The following is a 15,358-nucleotide window of genomic DNA, read 5'->3' on the forward strand; positions in this document are numbered from 1 at the left end:
ACCACTGGGGTTTTTCCACAAGAATAATGACTGGAGCCATGACACTTGTTATTCACCCAGCACAAGTCCAATCTCAAATAAAGACTGAGGTCACATGCTGGGTGGCAGGGCTCTGCAGACCCCATGACCTCCTGACCCCCCCAGCAGCCTGGCCAGGCTCTGATACCTGGAATCAACCTCAAGGCATTCTCCAGGTACTCATCTTCAGTAATGGGGTGTCCATCAAACTCCAGCTCCAGCATGAAATCTCGCACAGCCCACACGAAGTCTGGAAAGAAACTCACAAAATCAACTGAGTCCTCTCCATCATCAGAGATGCACGGGGATTTTGTCCTGATCAGATTAGTGAGTTCGGTCACATAGCTGGGATCTTAGCTAAGGAATGAGAGGTGCCCCGCAACACAATTTCCAGATCGCCCCCCAAAGCAAGTTTTATCAGCATTCCTCTCTGCCCCATTCCCCCTTCTAAGCCATGAGAACGGAGTCATGGGAAAGGAGAAGCAGGCTCAGCATCCATTCCCCGACTCAGTGAACTGGACCCGGGCTTTCAGTCTGGGAAGGATACTGCAGCTGCTCCAGGGCCTGGTGGTTGATGGTGCTCATGCTGTTGTAGACAAAGCAGCTGCTCAGAAGCACGGCCAGGGTGAAGGTCCACGAGTCGATCTTGGAGTCACCCTAGAAAGCAGTGGGGTCCCCATTCTCTCAATCGCTTGGTCATTTTCTGTCAGCTGTACCATAACTCAACAGGGACAGCAAGGAAAATAAACTTTAAAACAATGCTAAACCCAAACCTTTGCCATGATGACGTGTTCCCTCTCAGGGCCTCAGTCGCATTATCTTTTAGCAGAACGGAATGACATCGTAAATGTGTGTCACGTGTTTAATACACTGCCTGGCACATAGATCTAAGCAATAAGGGGGCAATGATGCTTTTGCAAATTTCTCTTGATTATGGGCTGCATTAGGGTCTCAAATGCCACTTACCTAAACTCATCAGCTGTTCATTGTGTGTCTAGAAAACACCAGATAATGCATTTGCTTGTGTGGCTATAAAGCTCCACAGGACAGTCCCTAGCACCAGTGACATGGCTTTCTAGAGGTGCCAATAACATGTGCGAACATATAAATGTATCCAAGATGATAAACTGCCTGGAGTGGATCCACATGTTCTCATGTGAAGGACAAAGGTGGAATGAAAAAAATAAAATAAAATAAAGACCAAAAAAAAAGTACTCTGAATTGAGAGCCAGAAGTCGTTATGTGTGTCAGAGAGGTGATGGCATTCAGCTGAAAATAACTGGGCTTTAAAGAACTGAAGGGATGTGGGTTTGTGGAAAGTAAGGGCAGGTGCAGATTGAAGGAATGGGAGAAGTGAATCAGTACTGCCAGGAACTGCAATCCCACAGAGGAATCACAGGGCTAATTTATTTGTCTGAAATGGTGCTCATGGCGGTGCTAGGAGATGGTGAGGCTGAAAACGAGATGAGAGCAAGTCCTGAGTGGCCTTGGAAGGGAGTCAGATCCTATCATGACATGTAGTGAGGGCAGCAGGTGTTCGTCTGCTATCAGGTTACAATTTGCTATGTTCTGGTTCCTTGACAAATGCAATAAGGTAAGAAGAAGAGGGTTATGCAAACTATGGACTATTTGGAACTGTAGATCATTTTTGGTTGACACCGAGGTGATTCTTGAATATTTAAACCTGAATGTTTAAATTCAGAATGTCTGAATTCATATCACAGCTCTTTTCTGCAGTAATGAAAGCTAAAGGTTCACGGCCACTAAATTTGACATAGACTCAGACTTATATAAAGGGAAAAAGATGACTGCAAGCAGGAGTGTAAAACCAGAACTTCTACAATTACCCCATGTGAAGTGCTTTTGGGGGGCCGAGCACACTGTTTATAGACATCATTGATGAATCTCTCCTCACAGCCCAAATGCTTGGAGTAAAATTTTCACGAATGACCTTGATGTGGCTGAAACTTTTCTGGAGATAATTGAAATAGCGTGTTTCACTGAAACCCTATTTTCCAGATTTCTGCCTCTAAACCCTTTAACTGCACACATCTTAACTTTTAGATTTCCATGTTCGCATGGGTTACAACTTCCAGCAGGCTGTGTACCCAAACCTGAGCTGCAGGGGTAGGTTCTCACTTTCGGTACCCATGGTTCCCTGTCCTGATAACTCTGTATATTTCTTATCTCCCCAACGTAGCCCTGGGTCCAGAACTCACTCACGGCGATGTCTGTGACACTGAACACAAGCCCTGGAATTCTGATGCCCAGTAAGTCTTTGCCAACTTGGATCTTTCACCCCAGTGTAAAAAGTAAGATCTCTCAATATTACTCAAAGTATTTAATTTATTAAAAAATAGATTCAAGGGATGAGAATTTAGCCTCATTATTCAACATTGGGTTTGCAGTATATAGTATTATGTCATTAAATTTAAATTGAGAAGGGAAAATAAAATGTAAGTGGAAGGGCAGGGTAGAGCTCAGTGGTAGAGTATGTGCTTAGCATGCAGGGGGGCCTGGGTCGAGATCACTAGTACCTGTATTCAAAGGAAAAATAAAAACCAATCACCTCCCTCCAAAACTTAACACTAAAATAAGTTGAAATATAAGTTGACTATCAAAAGCAAAGATTTTCCTCACTACCTTTTCCACATCACCCAGGCCCTCGGTGTCCAGAAGGACCAGGGTGTGGCTCTCCTTGGAGGGGTGGGGCACACACCACATCCAGAAGCCCTTCGTTTCAGCCCTCACCGTAGATCCCAGAGAGAAACCTGCAAAGGAAGAGAAGAAAGCAGAGCGCAGTGACAGCAGAAGGTCCGGGCTGAGCACAGCTTACCTTGGCTACCCTTGTCTGCACGTGAGAGCCTTTCTGAAAGGGAGGTTCCTCCATTTCAGCAAAAGCAACAAATCCAACTTATGTACCTCTTCAGAACCACCTCAAGAAACACTTCCTATCACTTGTTCACCTCCTACCATTAATGGCTCAAACTGCCACATTCTGAGATTAATTTAAACTCTATTAACCCTTCTATATTTATCTGACACTGAAGAGCTGCCTTCCTCCACTTTCTGATGGAGATGAACCAGTGAGAAGTAGCAGCAGGTGCCTGGCTTTTCTTCCACCCAGGTGACCCACAGTGTCCCAAGACCTCTGCTCCTCTCTCTTCGTCACATATCCTTTAATTTAGCTCCACCCAGTAGCTCTGGTCTTTGGCACATTCTGGTTCCACTCACTGCCTCTCCCCTCAGGCTGCAGGAGTTACAATGGCTGCCTGGCTGTTGCTCTGGCCACTCCCTGGGTGCCTCCACCTTCTTCACTAGTTCACTCTTCCTGGCTGGTGCTCGTGTAGGTGTCCCGCCACTAAGCATCCTCATTTACCCTTTAAGTGGATCATCAGTGCCCTTCCAGCACCTGGACTGATATGTCAGCTTTGCTAGATTCTTTGTCTTCCCCTTTATTTCTGGATTTTCCTCCTTTTTGTCTCGTCCTCTAAAGTGATGAGTTATTTGTTCATTGACTCAGGATATAATAGAAGGGAAAGCAGAAAAGATCTGTCAGAATTTTTCATCTATTTTGCAAAGCCTTAAACCCACAGGGAGAGATGTGAAGTGTATGCATGAGACACTGCAGGTAATATATCTTGTCCAAGATTTATAGCATCTGTCATTTACCAACGACGCCTTCACCTGAAAACAGAAATGGATGTGATGACACACTGAGGGGAGCGTGGTTCAGCATGGCTCAGGCCCTTCAGTTTCCATACGTGGTGTGTTCTGCATGGAGGGGCAATAACACCTGAGATGATACGCACTATTCTACATCATAATCGTACTTGACTGCTTGTTGATCAATGCAGAGCAACTTGACCTCCCCCAGGAGAAAAGACAAGGTGTACCTGGTGCTCATCACTCTCAGTAAGACAGGTAAGGACCAGACAGAAGTCATCACAAGGAGACAGTGGTGACCTGCTTCTGCTCAACCTCTTTGATTGGGCACAAATGTGTGTGTGTGTGTGTGTGTTGCTCTTCCTGTGATATGACAGGTGTGGTAGGTCACAGTTCAGGTGTTTAAAAACATAACTTGTGTTGGGATATCCTTCATAAGGGAAATCACTCCCTTATTGCCTGATATTATCTCAAATAGAATAAAAAAGAATATTGTTGAAACTCCTTGACTGGTGTATATTTCTTAGAGTTCTCAAATCTTGAATCCCTCAAAAGAAAAAAAAAAAGAAGACAATTATGTTCAGCCTAGGAAGGAAAACTCCTTGATTCGTGGTCAAGAGTTCCTCTAAAAGAAAGACAAGGACTGTGAGTTTTGTTTGAAACCAATGAGAGATTGCAAACAAGAAGGAGAGAAGAATGGAAAAAACTAGAGAGAGAGAAAGAAATAGACATAGAGTCTGAGAGAGACAATGAATCATTCCTGAGATCCTTTGAGTTTAGTGAACTGATGTCCTATCCCCTAATCCTGTGAGCCTCTGAGCCACAGAAGAGGACATTAGGAAAGAAATGGTGAATGTTTCTTTCAGACAGAAATGCTCAACAGGATGTAGGCAGATGGTCCTACAGATCAAGAAGAAACAAGTAGGCAACTTGGTAGGAAAAACCCCAACTTCTTGAGATAGGAAATGTAAATCACAAATAACTGTGTGACTAGGTGCTCAAATTTAATTGTATTGAGGCAAAAAGCATGCGACTACACACACACCACATCAGCAAAACTTAAAAGTGTTTTTACCAATTTCATGAGGATGTGAAGAATTCTAAATTACTTCTAATAAGTATACACATTGAATAGGAAGCTTAAAAGGTTGTTCAATACCATCTAGAAAGGCTGAAGACAGAAAGGCTCCTTGACTCAGCAAGTCCACATCTGGGCACATCACACAAAGAAGCTGTGCACATGGGCACCAGGATACAGACACAAGGACTCTCACAACGGCACCATTCATGAAGCAGCAGAGCTGCACGTGATACAAATGTCCATCAGCACCAGTGGGTGAATACACTGTGGTGCCCTCTGCCAACTGCATGCTCTTCAATCAGTGAAAATAATTATAGACACATATGACGAACTAGATCAACTTTGTAAACAACTTAGCGAGAGTATGAAGCAAGATCCTAATTTATACCAGCATGCAACTTCCTATACCATGTCCAAGCTACATTTCAGAAACATATATATAGATTGTAAACTCATGTTTACACAGGAAGCCTGAAAGAATACAGCACAAAAATCAAAATATTGCTTAGCTGTGGTTAGGGTTTGATGCAAGTGACATGGGCTTCTGTGGGTTGGTGATGTTTTTTTTCCTGAACTGAGCAGTGACTCAATAGATAATCCCTTTGCTTTATCGACTTTATTTTATATATATAATAGACATATATTTATGCCCTCTTCTGCATGTGTTCTAGTTCATATATTAGAAAATACTATGTAGAGAAAGAGAAAGTATAGTTTATGAAAGTTTTCCCGTGAAATAAAGCCATAAAAAGGGGTAGTAGCCCCACTGAGATTTGGGATCCAGGGATTTTGCTGTCCGTTCTTCATTCCATTCCTTTAAAAAAAAAAAAGTACATATTGAATAGTGTTTCTGTGCTGCTTGAAATGCCCCTGTGGTTTAGGACAAAAGTGATGAAGGAGAAAAGAAGAGAATACTGAATGCAAGTGAGCCCCTGAGCAGATGGCAGTGGATGGGATCAGGACTAAGGAGGTGGGTAGTTTGACATGTGTGGGAATTCTCTGTTAATGGACAAAAGAGTAAATTTCATAAAGAAAAGGGTATGAGTTTATAAATTTGGTGGTGAGAGTTTGAAGTCCCCTTCAGTGGGAGGGGTTAGGCTCTTCCTGAGATGGACCCTGGAGCAGAATGCTCAGCACCTGCATTATCCCTGCTTCCAAGCACATGGCCCTGAGCAGCCCTGAGCAGCACTCACCATGGTTCTGTCCCAACAGGCGGTTCATCAAGTAGGACTTTCCCGTCCGATATGGCCCTACAATGGCCACCACCACCACAGGCTGAGATATCTGGTTGAGAATCTTCAGTGCATCCGGATTTACTGTCATCTGGCTGTTCTGTCTTTCCACCAGACAGACGGGATTCATCATGCTGGGTCCAGATGCCATGGGAAGCTGTAACCGAGAGCAACAACTCAGTAGAACACAGCTCACCTCTCATGGTCACACAAGTCACGTGCACGTGAGCTTTCTGCTTGTGGAACTTATATCAATTTTCTATGTTTTGTATGTTTTCAATAATAACTACTAGTCTACTGTGCCAAGGCCGGATACAGGTAGCTTATGAGCGCTCTATTAGCTATACTCAGATGAACCCTAGAACAACCTTGCCAACATGATGCACACAGTGAATAGGATGAGAAAACAAGCCACTGATGATGGAGACCTGACACATCTCTGAGGTTTTCTTATAATATTATCTGATGGGTATAGGTAATCAGGTTTACTAATTTTAATTGTTGTAGGAGGTACTGGGGATTGTACCCAGGACCTCGGACATGCTAAGCCTGCACTCTACCACTTAAGCTATACCCTTCTCCCAGTGGAGACTTGAGAACACTATCACTTTTTGAGTTATTAGAGGCAGAAAGGGGCTTGAAGGAGCTGAGGAGTGACCAGAGAAGATTTCAGGAGTTCCAGAATGATTTGGTCACTCAGTAACTGGATATATATTTATGGAGAAACTACCGTGTGTTGGACACTGTTCTCGGTGCTTAGTATCAAACAGTGAACAAAATGGATGCAAATCCCTGCCTCCTGGAGCTCCACCTAACAGAGAAGGCAGATACTATAGAAAGTGGAGGAGCAAAACACTAAGTGTCTATTAATTATGGTAAACGATCTGAAGAAAACAACTAAGGATGGGACAGAAGGTGTTGGTGGTAGAGTTTACATAGAGGGTAGTCAGCGAAGGCCTGAGCCATAAAGGGAAAAGGAATATGATCAGGGACCTTGGTGAGGAGAGATGCAGTGGATCGCTGGGAGCAGGAATGGGCTGGAGGAGGTGTGACTGTGAGAGAAAGAAGGATAGATGAAACACCCAGCTCTCCCTCAAACACAACAGGACAGAGCTTTGTGCTAACTACACAAAGTCGTTCATGCAATCATTAACTTACTAACTGAAATGACAGCACATCTTTGATTATTAAGGCTGATAGGGGAGAGAGGCAAGCAACAGGGGCATCTGCCTAGATCTGTCAGTGTCTCACATCTGGGCCAGATTCTACTTAAATGATTCCAGCACGATGATCAGGTGTTTCATGATACCCAGAGTGAGCAGTCAGAGAGCTCTGACTGTCCCTTTAGTTTCTTAGAGACAATATGAAGCAACAGTCACACCTCCTTGTACTCCAGTAGCTGTGTGACCACCAGAAAAATTCATTTCTCTGGGTCTCAGGTTTTCCTTCTGTAAAATGGCAGCACTATATATATATATGGTTCATTAGGGTCACAAGGGGAATAAATACGTCAGAATGTTCATACAGCTCCTAAAAATCATGCTGGTACCAAGTTAACCCTGAATAAGTAGTGTTTCAAAATTGAGTATTCAGAATGCCGAAGGCAGGGTGGGTCACTTCTGAATGAAGGCGGAGGATTGGCTGTGTCCTGAGGCAGTGGCATTTCCCTCCCTGGGTGCAAGCAAGTGGGACGTCACATGCCATGAGGATGTTGAGCAGGCCCGAGAGGCCCGGCTGTAACAGCTGAGAGGGACAACTCCGATGGAGATCGGGTCTGCAGTCTGATTGCCAGGGTTCAAACCCAAGAGTTCAAGTCACTTACTGTATGTTGAGACCTTGACAAAGGAACTTGACAATTTAAGCCTCAATTTTTATCAATATCATATGGAAAACAAGAATTCTTGCCTGATTCACTACTGCACAACTGGTAACATGTAGGTTTTCAGAAATTTTAAAAAAACGTTTCCTGCATTAATTTACTCTTTCAACAGCAAGTAAGTTAGACAATGTGTTAGGCTGTGTCAGTGCATTCTGTGAGCTGTCTGTTGCCAAGAAACGTAATGTATATACAATCTTTTCTTACAAAAAAAAACATGAATTTTTTAACACAATTCCTATCTATAATTTCTCTTTTTTCTATAGTGGATTGGGAGAAGAGATGGGGGACTAAAAAGACCTTTTACTTCTGTGTTATGTGAAAATTAATAAATGGAAATTTCACTCAAGTGGAGGCCAGAAGGGGGCGCTCCCATGCGGCACCACTTGTCAGTTACAGAAATATTTGTCAATGACAGGCCCCGAGGGAAGAATCATCAACAGGAAAGGCATCAAGACCAGTTCCCCAAAGGAGCAGGTCTACAAGTACTGTCCACCCAGACACCTCAGCCAATGAGAACCAGTCATCATCTTATTTTTCTCCAATGGACTTTTTTGAAAACAATCCATCCCAACTTCCTCTTTTTTTTTATAAAAAAAAGGTTCCTATTCTTTGTTTCTTGGACTTGCTTATGGCTTTTGCTAGAGCTTGCTTGTCCCAAATTGCAATTCCACTGCTATGCTTGAACAAACCCACTTTTACTTCAAAAATAACTGGTTGATTTTTAAGGTGAATAAGCAAGAGGAATTCTGGAAGTCACTTTTTAGATTGAATATTGATAAACTTTTGTGTAACAGTCAATGAGTTTACAAAGATGTTGTTTTTAATTCAGACTATACTGAGGTACAAAAACGAAGAACCCTTTTAAATTTGAAACTAAATAAACAGAATAGTGCTACTAGATGGCAGAAGATGATCAACACTTTGCAAAGATTATTCCTGAGAGTTGCCTGGGGTGATGGTTAAAAATACCACATGCCCTGTGTCTTCAGCAATTACAAAGTTACCCTGAGGCAGATCATGTGTGGGCTACTCATTACAAATAATCCACGATAAACAAACTTGCTTAGACTTACAGTTACATTTAATAGCTTTTAACTGAGAGCCACATTTAACTACTGCACATAATCCAGCTCTGCAGTATTTGGAATAGCAAATGTTAACACAAAACTAATCCAGGGTCAGTCTTTCAGGATGTAAGCTGTCTATATGTCAAGGGCCATCTTTTCTCTGCTTCTCCAATGCCCAGAGGGGCAGGGGCAGGACCTGTCTGAGGTGGGGAGGAGGGCCAGGAGGGAGGGAACTGACTTGGTAGGGACCCCATCCAGCGCCTCTGGGAAGAGGCTGGTGAAGGGTTATCAGTGCTAAAAAGGACCTCCATCCTCTTTCCTCAGATGAGGCAGGACACATTCTTCCCTCTCACATGCACAGATCTCTGCTGCATTCCCGGACCCAGGACACTCCTGGCAGCTGCCCTGCATCCACACGGAGCCGCAGAGCCAAACCAGCCCGGCGCCAGACCAGCCGCTTTCCCTCCCGCGGAGCTGGCGCCCGAGCCACCCCGCCTGCAGCGCGGGGTCTGCTCTGGGGGAGTTCTTGCTATGCTTGTTGCTAGTTCATGGCAAATTGCAAGGAAGCTGAAGTTTAGGAACAAACTCACGTGGCGCTGGCGAAACAGAGCGGATCAAATTCTCAGCTGCCCTGGGCGCAGGAGAAGCTCCTCTGGCCTTTGGCTCCTATGGAAATGGATACTTCTCTTTAGAAGATGAAAGGTGAGCTTGGTGTTAAAGCCATCCAACCAGCTTTCAGTCTGGTCTACAGGAAACGAAAGCGAAAGGACAAGGCCATTTCTAGGAAGGGCAAAGACTGTCTCCTTACTTCCTTTATTTTCTTTCTTGCTTGCTTTCTTGTTTTCTTTCTCACTTTCTCTCTCTCGCTTTCTCTTTCTCTTCCTTCCTTCCTTTCTTCCTACATCCCTTTGCAGGCAGGAACTTGGATGAAGTCAGGGAAAGACAGGTTTCACACCTGGCTGAACAAACCCAACATTGTCTCTCCTACATGGGTTTCTTAGGTGCGTCCTTGACCCAATTGTGAACGTGGGGCCAGTAACAGTGGGACAAGAGTGTTCAATAGTCTGTCACTCACGGGTGCTTTTTTGAGGAAAGGAGCTTATTAATTTTTTTTATAATTTCAGAAATATTTTATGTGCTCATTTCCTTTCTCTTTCTTTGTTAAGAAATGTATTGTTTTTCAATTAGTGATTTTTCTTCATTAGCAGTACATGTGTCTATAAGATCCTTGATTTTATAGCCCAGACATATTCACTATTATTTTGTCATACAATTTTTTCCTTGTCTTTGTCTAGGGTGGATCCAGATTTGGTGGTTGGTGGTGATTGAGATTCCTTCTGAATTGTTGTGTATGTTTAAGGTGTTATACTTACGTAACACGTATAAGCTTGATGTCTGCCATTATGGCACCAGATTCATTTGCCTGAGGAGCTGTGAGTCAACATGCTGAGACACTGAGGTTTGCAGCAGAGAAAGGGTTTATTTGGGAGGCAAGCAAACAATGAGGCAGGAGAACAAGTCTTAGCTCTGCCCCCCAGAAGGGGAGGTGCTTGGGATAATGATGGGATAAAGGAGCAGGATGGTCTTAGGCTTTGAGAAAAAGTTGTTGGAAGTGAGGGAAAGGTGAGCTCATTGGTTTGTGTGCAGGTCTACTTTATTTCCGTTCTTCTTCATGGGATGCGTGTGCATATTCATGGGGAGTTGGTGTGAAACAAGCAGGCTGGGATATAAATAAGTCACGCATGGGACAAGCAAGTCTGTTCTGTTCAGAGTCTGTTCAGCCATATTGGTACCAGTGGTTTCAGTCACTTTGGTTGTGTTACAAGAAGAGGGCTTTAAAAAAAGAAAGAAAGAAAGAAAGAAAAAAGAAAGCTGTCCCTTTATCTGCTGTTCTGTAAGATGAGCTCAAGATTTGTTAGTTACCAGCTCCTTTTACAGGTTTTTAACCATCAGGGATGTGGTTTCATCACCACATCTGTGTGTCAGAAGGAAGGAAGGGAGAGGAAGGCAGATGGGCTACAGTCGCAAAGATCCACGGCCAAGAATCTCCCAGAGCACGTGCTCTGGTGCACGTTCCATCCGTGGACTTGTTCAGCTGCACGTGCAGCTAGGTGAGCATCGTCCTTAGCTGGACGGCCACAAGCTCACATTGTAAATTACACTGATACAATATTTGAGCTTCAAAGCTTGTTATAACTAAAAGTATATGCAGCACGGTCAGGAACATATTTTTCTAGAATCCTGAAAATAAATGTGGCATATTTAAGATTTGAACCCAAGCTGAGAAAATGACCACAGCCTTATAATTCCTAAGCCACCATGATCGATTTAGGGAGAGATGTGGCACATGACCCAAGACCAAACAAATTTAATCCTTTCTCAGTTACTTGGATCCAAGGGATTTGTCTCCCTCCCTCTCTCTCTCTGTCTTTCTTTTTCTCCAGGTCTTGGTCTTGTTTGTCTCTCAAGCTGTCTTCTTTTCTGTTTCTGTTAACTTTTCATTGTTGACAATGAGGATGTGAAGATGTGTTTTGAGATGAAGACTGAAAGGGCACTTAGATATGTTTGGCTTTAAAGCATGATAGATATTTATTTACAAAGGGGGAATTAATTGATAGTCTTATTTTCAGCTTCCATTTTCTGTAATTGCTTCAAGAAAAATACTTTAAGGAATTGTATTCCATAAGTCTAATTCCCAAAAGTATAATATTGGAAAAGGATGAATGATTAAAATGAGATTCTAAACTTAAGGCAGTCAATGAGGCTGAAATTAAGTGTTTTCATTGTCTATTACTTTAACTCTGAAAAAGTGGTCCAGCATCTGATTTTAGACATTGTGTTTATTAGTGACCTAGTGCACTCAGCTTGGTGTCTGGTGAGAATCCTGCCAGAAAGAGCCTCATTTTCCCATCCTGCTACTCAGAGTTTAGTGAAGGAACACAGCTGGGGATGCAGCAGCGTTCTCAGCAGCTCACACTTGAAGCATTTTCAGTTCAGAAATCTGAGTGCAGTCATTCAGGTAAGGAACATGTGGATACAAAGGAATATTGGCCCTCTGGGGATAAGATTCATAAGCTTGGGGGCTCTAGGCTTGGAGAGAGTGGCCAGTGGGACAAAATGTTTGCCAAAACAAGACAAAACTGAAGCACCTTGTACATTGCTGAGCACAGAAATCAACAAGGTCAAAGAACAGGCACTCAGAAATGAACACAATGTAAGGCAACAGAGCTGGAGTGCTGATCTGGCTGTAATAAACATGTCACCCTGCTCACAAGCCGGAGTGCAGTGTATCACCTGAGGAGACTCAGTTGTAGTGTGTCTGGGACATGAGGTAGAGGGAATACTGAAATGACAGTTTTCTGCGTCTGTCTCGGGGTGCTAAAGACAGATGTGTATTTATACCTCCTTTACACATTCGCAGCACTTGTCAGGGAGGGTCCATTTTAAGGAACTTTGAGGAATGTTTAATTTATCACTTGGGTGTCAGAGCTCACTGTAGGACTGATGGTGCTCAGGGTAAACTCTCTTTAGATCCCATTTATAAAGCGGAAATATTATTGCTGGTTTAATGTTTCCTTTTACTAGGAGATGAGGGTTTACCTGATCAGAGTTCACAGACTACTATTGCTGAATGGGGGTGGGGAGAAGGTGTCCATTAGAGCTACACTGAAAGGGAAACCAGGATCTAATGCAAAATGAAAGCTCCAAATGCCTCTGCAATCATCCACTGCAATGGGGTCTCATTCAGTGCGGTTGGCTTTGTTGGGTTTAATTTGTTTGGATCTACATATCCCTCATGGGGGGTGTTTAACTTCTCACTCATCTCCACTAGGTTTTAAGAATATGGGAGCCTAACAGTCATAGTACAATTATAGGCATATAATGCGAATCTTAAACTACATGACCAGCTCACCTAATTCCTGCATGAGAGGTGGTGTAGCTGTCTGTCAGTCAACCTCTCTGTTTTGTCTTGGTTCTTGCTTGGTGAAGGGAGCAGAAATTGCAGCCATGACCTGACAAGGATCTACCCTGTTTAGGCACAAACTTCCTCTCCTTCAAAGTATTCCCAACACTTCCATATACTCAGCTGAATTCTGCTATTTTGTGCCTTTTGGGTCTGTCCAGTTCCTGATAATGATAAAAAAAAAACCAAGGAAAGTCCTACTTGATAAAGCAGCCAAACTTGGAGGAAAACTTATACATTTCTCTTTAAAACTATGGCTTTTCAGTTAGCTTGCTGTCTGTGCTGGTAAAGACCATAGCAGTATGTCAACATATCCCTCCCAAGATGAGCTTTTTCCCCAATTCTTAGGGATGAGTTTGGCCACTTCCACAACACAGAATGAGCCCACAGTTGTGGGACATGCATTCCACTGGTTCTACCACAAATCACACTGATTCAACACTTGCTTTCCCAGCAGAGCTTTGGAACACATTGTTATAGAGGCAACTGAGAGGTCAGTTTGACCATGACTTCTGTGAGGATGGGGTACCATTGTTCTGGATAAGGTAAATAACTTAAACCCGTAGTCATGATAGTGTTCTGTGCACCCAGTAGGCATAATACATGGGATTGGAGGCCAATGGCAGAATGACTAGTAGTCGTACTCAGTATCACTTGTGGTGACATCTTTAGGGGTATTTGTGCTTCCTGATCTTGAAAACCTTGGGTTGTGGTTCCAGAGATCCTGGTTCCTAGAGAGAGAGAATATTTCCACCAGGGGACGGACTAAGGGACCAGTAGGCTACAGCCATGCTGCTGCCTGTTCTCTCTGGGCATCTTGTGCCAATAGAGCAGGCACAGGAATGAGTCAGTGTCCTTGGAGTTGTCATGATAATTGATTGTGATCATCATCAAGAGGTAGGATTACTGTCACATGATGGGGGCAGGGAGGAATATTTTCGCTATAATAATAACATGTAAGTCCCAAGGTATACATTTACCTTCCCAGACCTTGTTTTCCTAAAAGAAGAATAAAGCCATTGTTTGTTTTAAATCATGATGTGTTAGGAATGCATGTTTTAATTCTGAGCTAAGCAACAGAGTCAATTCACATCTTCTAAAGAAACAGAAGACAAATGGAGGAATTAAATATATTCAATCTATCTGAAAGAAAACAGAAGAGAGAAAGATAAACTTATAATAGGTCAAGCAGAAGGAAAGTGTGAAACTATACAACATACAAAAGCATATAAGCAATATAGAGTAAATAAAAGTGAAATTAATGCAACAGGAATAATGCATGATATGTACATAATATCAACTAAAGCATATGTTATTCTTGAGAAACATCAAAATACAATGCTATGTAAATGTCATACATAAAGAAAGGGGATTTATACATTACAGAAATAATAAACAAAGCACTGTAGAAATAAAAAAAATAGTGTCATATAAAAACAGAAGTGTTTACAAGTGTTACAAGAAAACAGAAATCATAGTTTGTGCATGTAATATACAGCAGCATATAAAAGTAGACTTAAAGAGAAGAAAAATCCTGTCTATAATAATATAGAAAATTGATGAAAGTTCCAGATTAACAGAAAGACATAATATTATTATATTTGTATGTACTTTATAATGTAGTCTCCAATAAATTAAGAGGAAATGGGCAGAACTAAAAGAATAGTTAAGACTACAATTTTAAAAGCACACTTCCCCCACTTCTATGATTGATCATTAGAGCAAACACACGGAATGAATAGTGAGGTTGGACATGTGTAGAGGAGAATGAGCAAAACTGAACAGAGATTTCGTATATTGATAACTGTGATCAAACACTGTAGAAAACGTATTTTTTCAACTTCAATAATTAAAGTCAAGCCGAGTATACGAATTTACCATAAGACAATGTTAAAAAATGCTGACAAAAATGTAACAACAAATTCTTATATGCATATAAATAACCTATAGGTCAAAGAAAATTTTATTTTGAAAATTATAAAATATTTAAAAATGAACAATACTGATAATGCTATACATCATACTTTCAGGATGCAGCCAAATCGCTAATTTCAGTGAAATTCGTGGCCTCAGAGCCACATGCTAGTAGAGAATTAAAGTTGAAAACAAGCTAAATGTCAATCTCTACACATGATACAAATACAGAAAAAGTAGAATAAACCAAAGTAAAAATGAAAGCATACTTAATGAAACAGAAAACCAATCTACAGTAAGAGAATCAAAGCGTTCAAAATGTTGGTATTTTGTGAAACTGGCAAAGCTAGACTGACTACTCAAAAGAAATGAGACCCGCGTTCCAAGTTGCTGGGACTCCAAAATGCCCCAAGAAAGTATTTTCACAGTCTGAAAATCAAGAAAGAACCAAAGAATCTATAAAATAATGCTTTTAAAAATCCACGACAGTTTAGGTCACCAGGTAAGAAGAGAAACTGAATTCCAAAGGGTCCAAAT

At 42.1% G+C, this 15,358-nt stretch overlaps 1 protein-coding gene across 1 annotated transcript in view; it reads right to left on the minus strand.

The window, feature by feature from the left end:
• LOC116668103 (guanylate-binding protein 6-like) overlaps positions 1-9,924 on the minus strand; it is a 16,474-nt gene extending 6,550 nt beyond the window's left edge. Inside the window, exons 1-5 of the mRNA XM_032494657.1 lie at positions 9,534-9,924; positions 5,959-6,154; positions 2,662-2,789; positions 566-675; positions 3-363 (exon numbers count right to left, since the gene is read on the minus strand). Coding sequence (XP_032350548.1) covers positions 3-363; positions 566-675; positions 2,662-2,789; positions 5,959-6,148 — 789 coding nt within the window. The 5' untranslated portion in view covers positions 6,149-6,154; positions 9,534-9,924. The remainder of the gene's footprint in view (positions 1-2; positions 364-565; positions 676-2,661; positions 2,790-5,958; positions 6,155-9,533) is intronic.
• Between the last annotated feature and the right edge of the window lie 5,434 nt (positions 9,925-15,358).

Source organism: Camelus ferus, chromosome 13 (genome assembly GCF_009834535.1).
Source record: "Camelus ferus isolate YT-003-E chromosome 13, BCGSAC_Cfer_1.0, whole genome shotgun sequence".
In the NCBI taxonomy this organism is placed as follows: Eukaryota; Metazoa; Chordata; class Mammalia; order Artiodactyla; family Camelidae; genus Camelus; species Camelus ferus.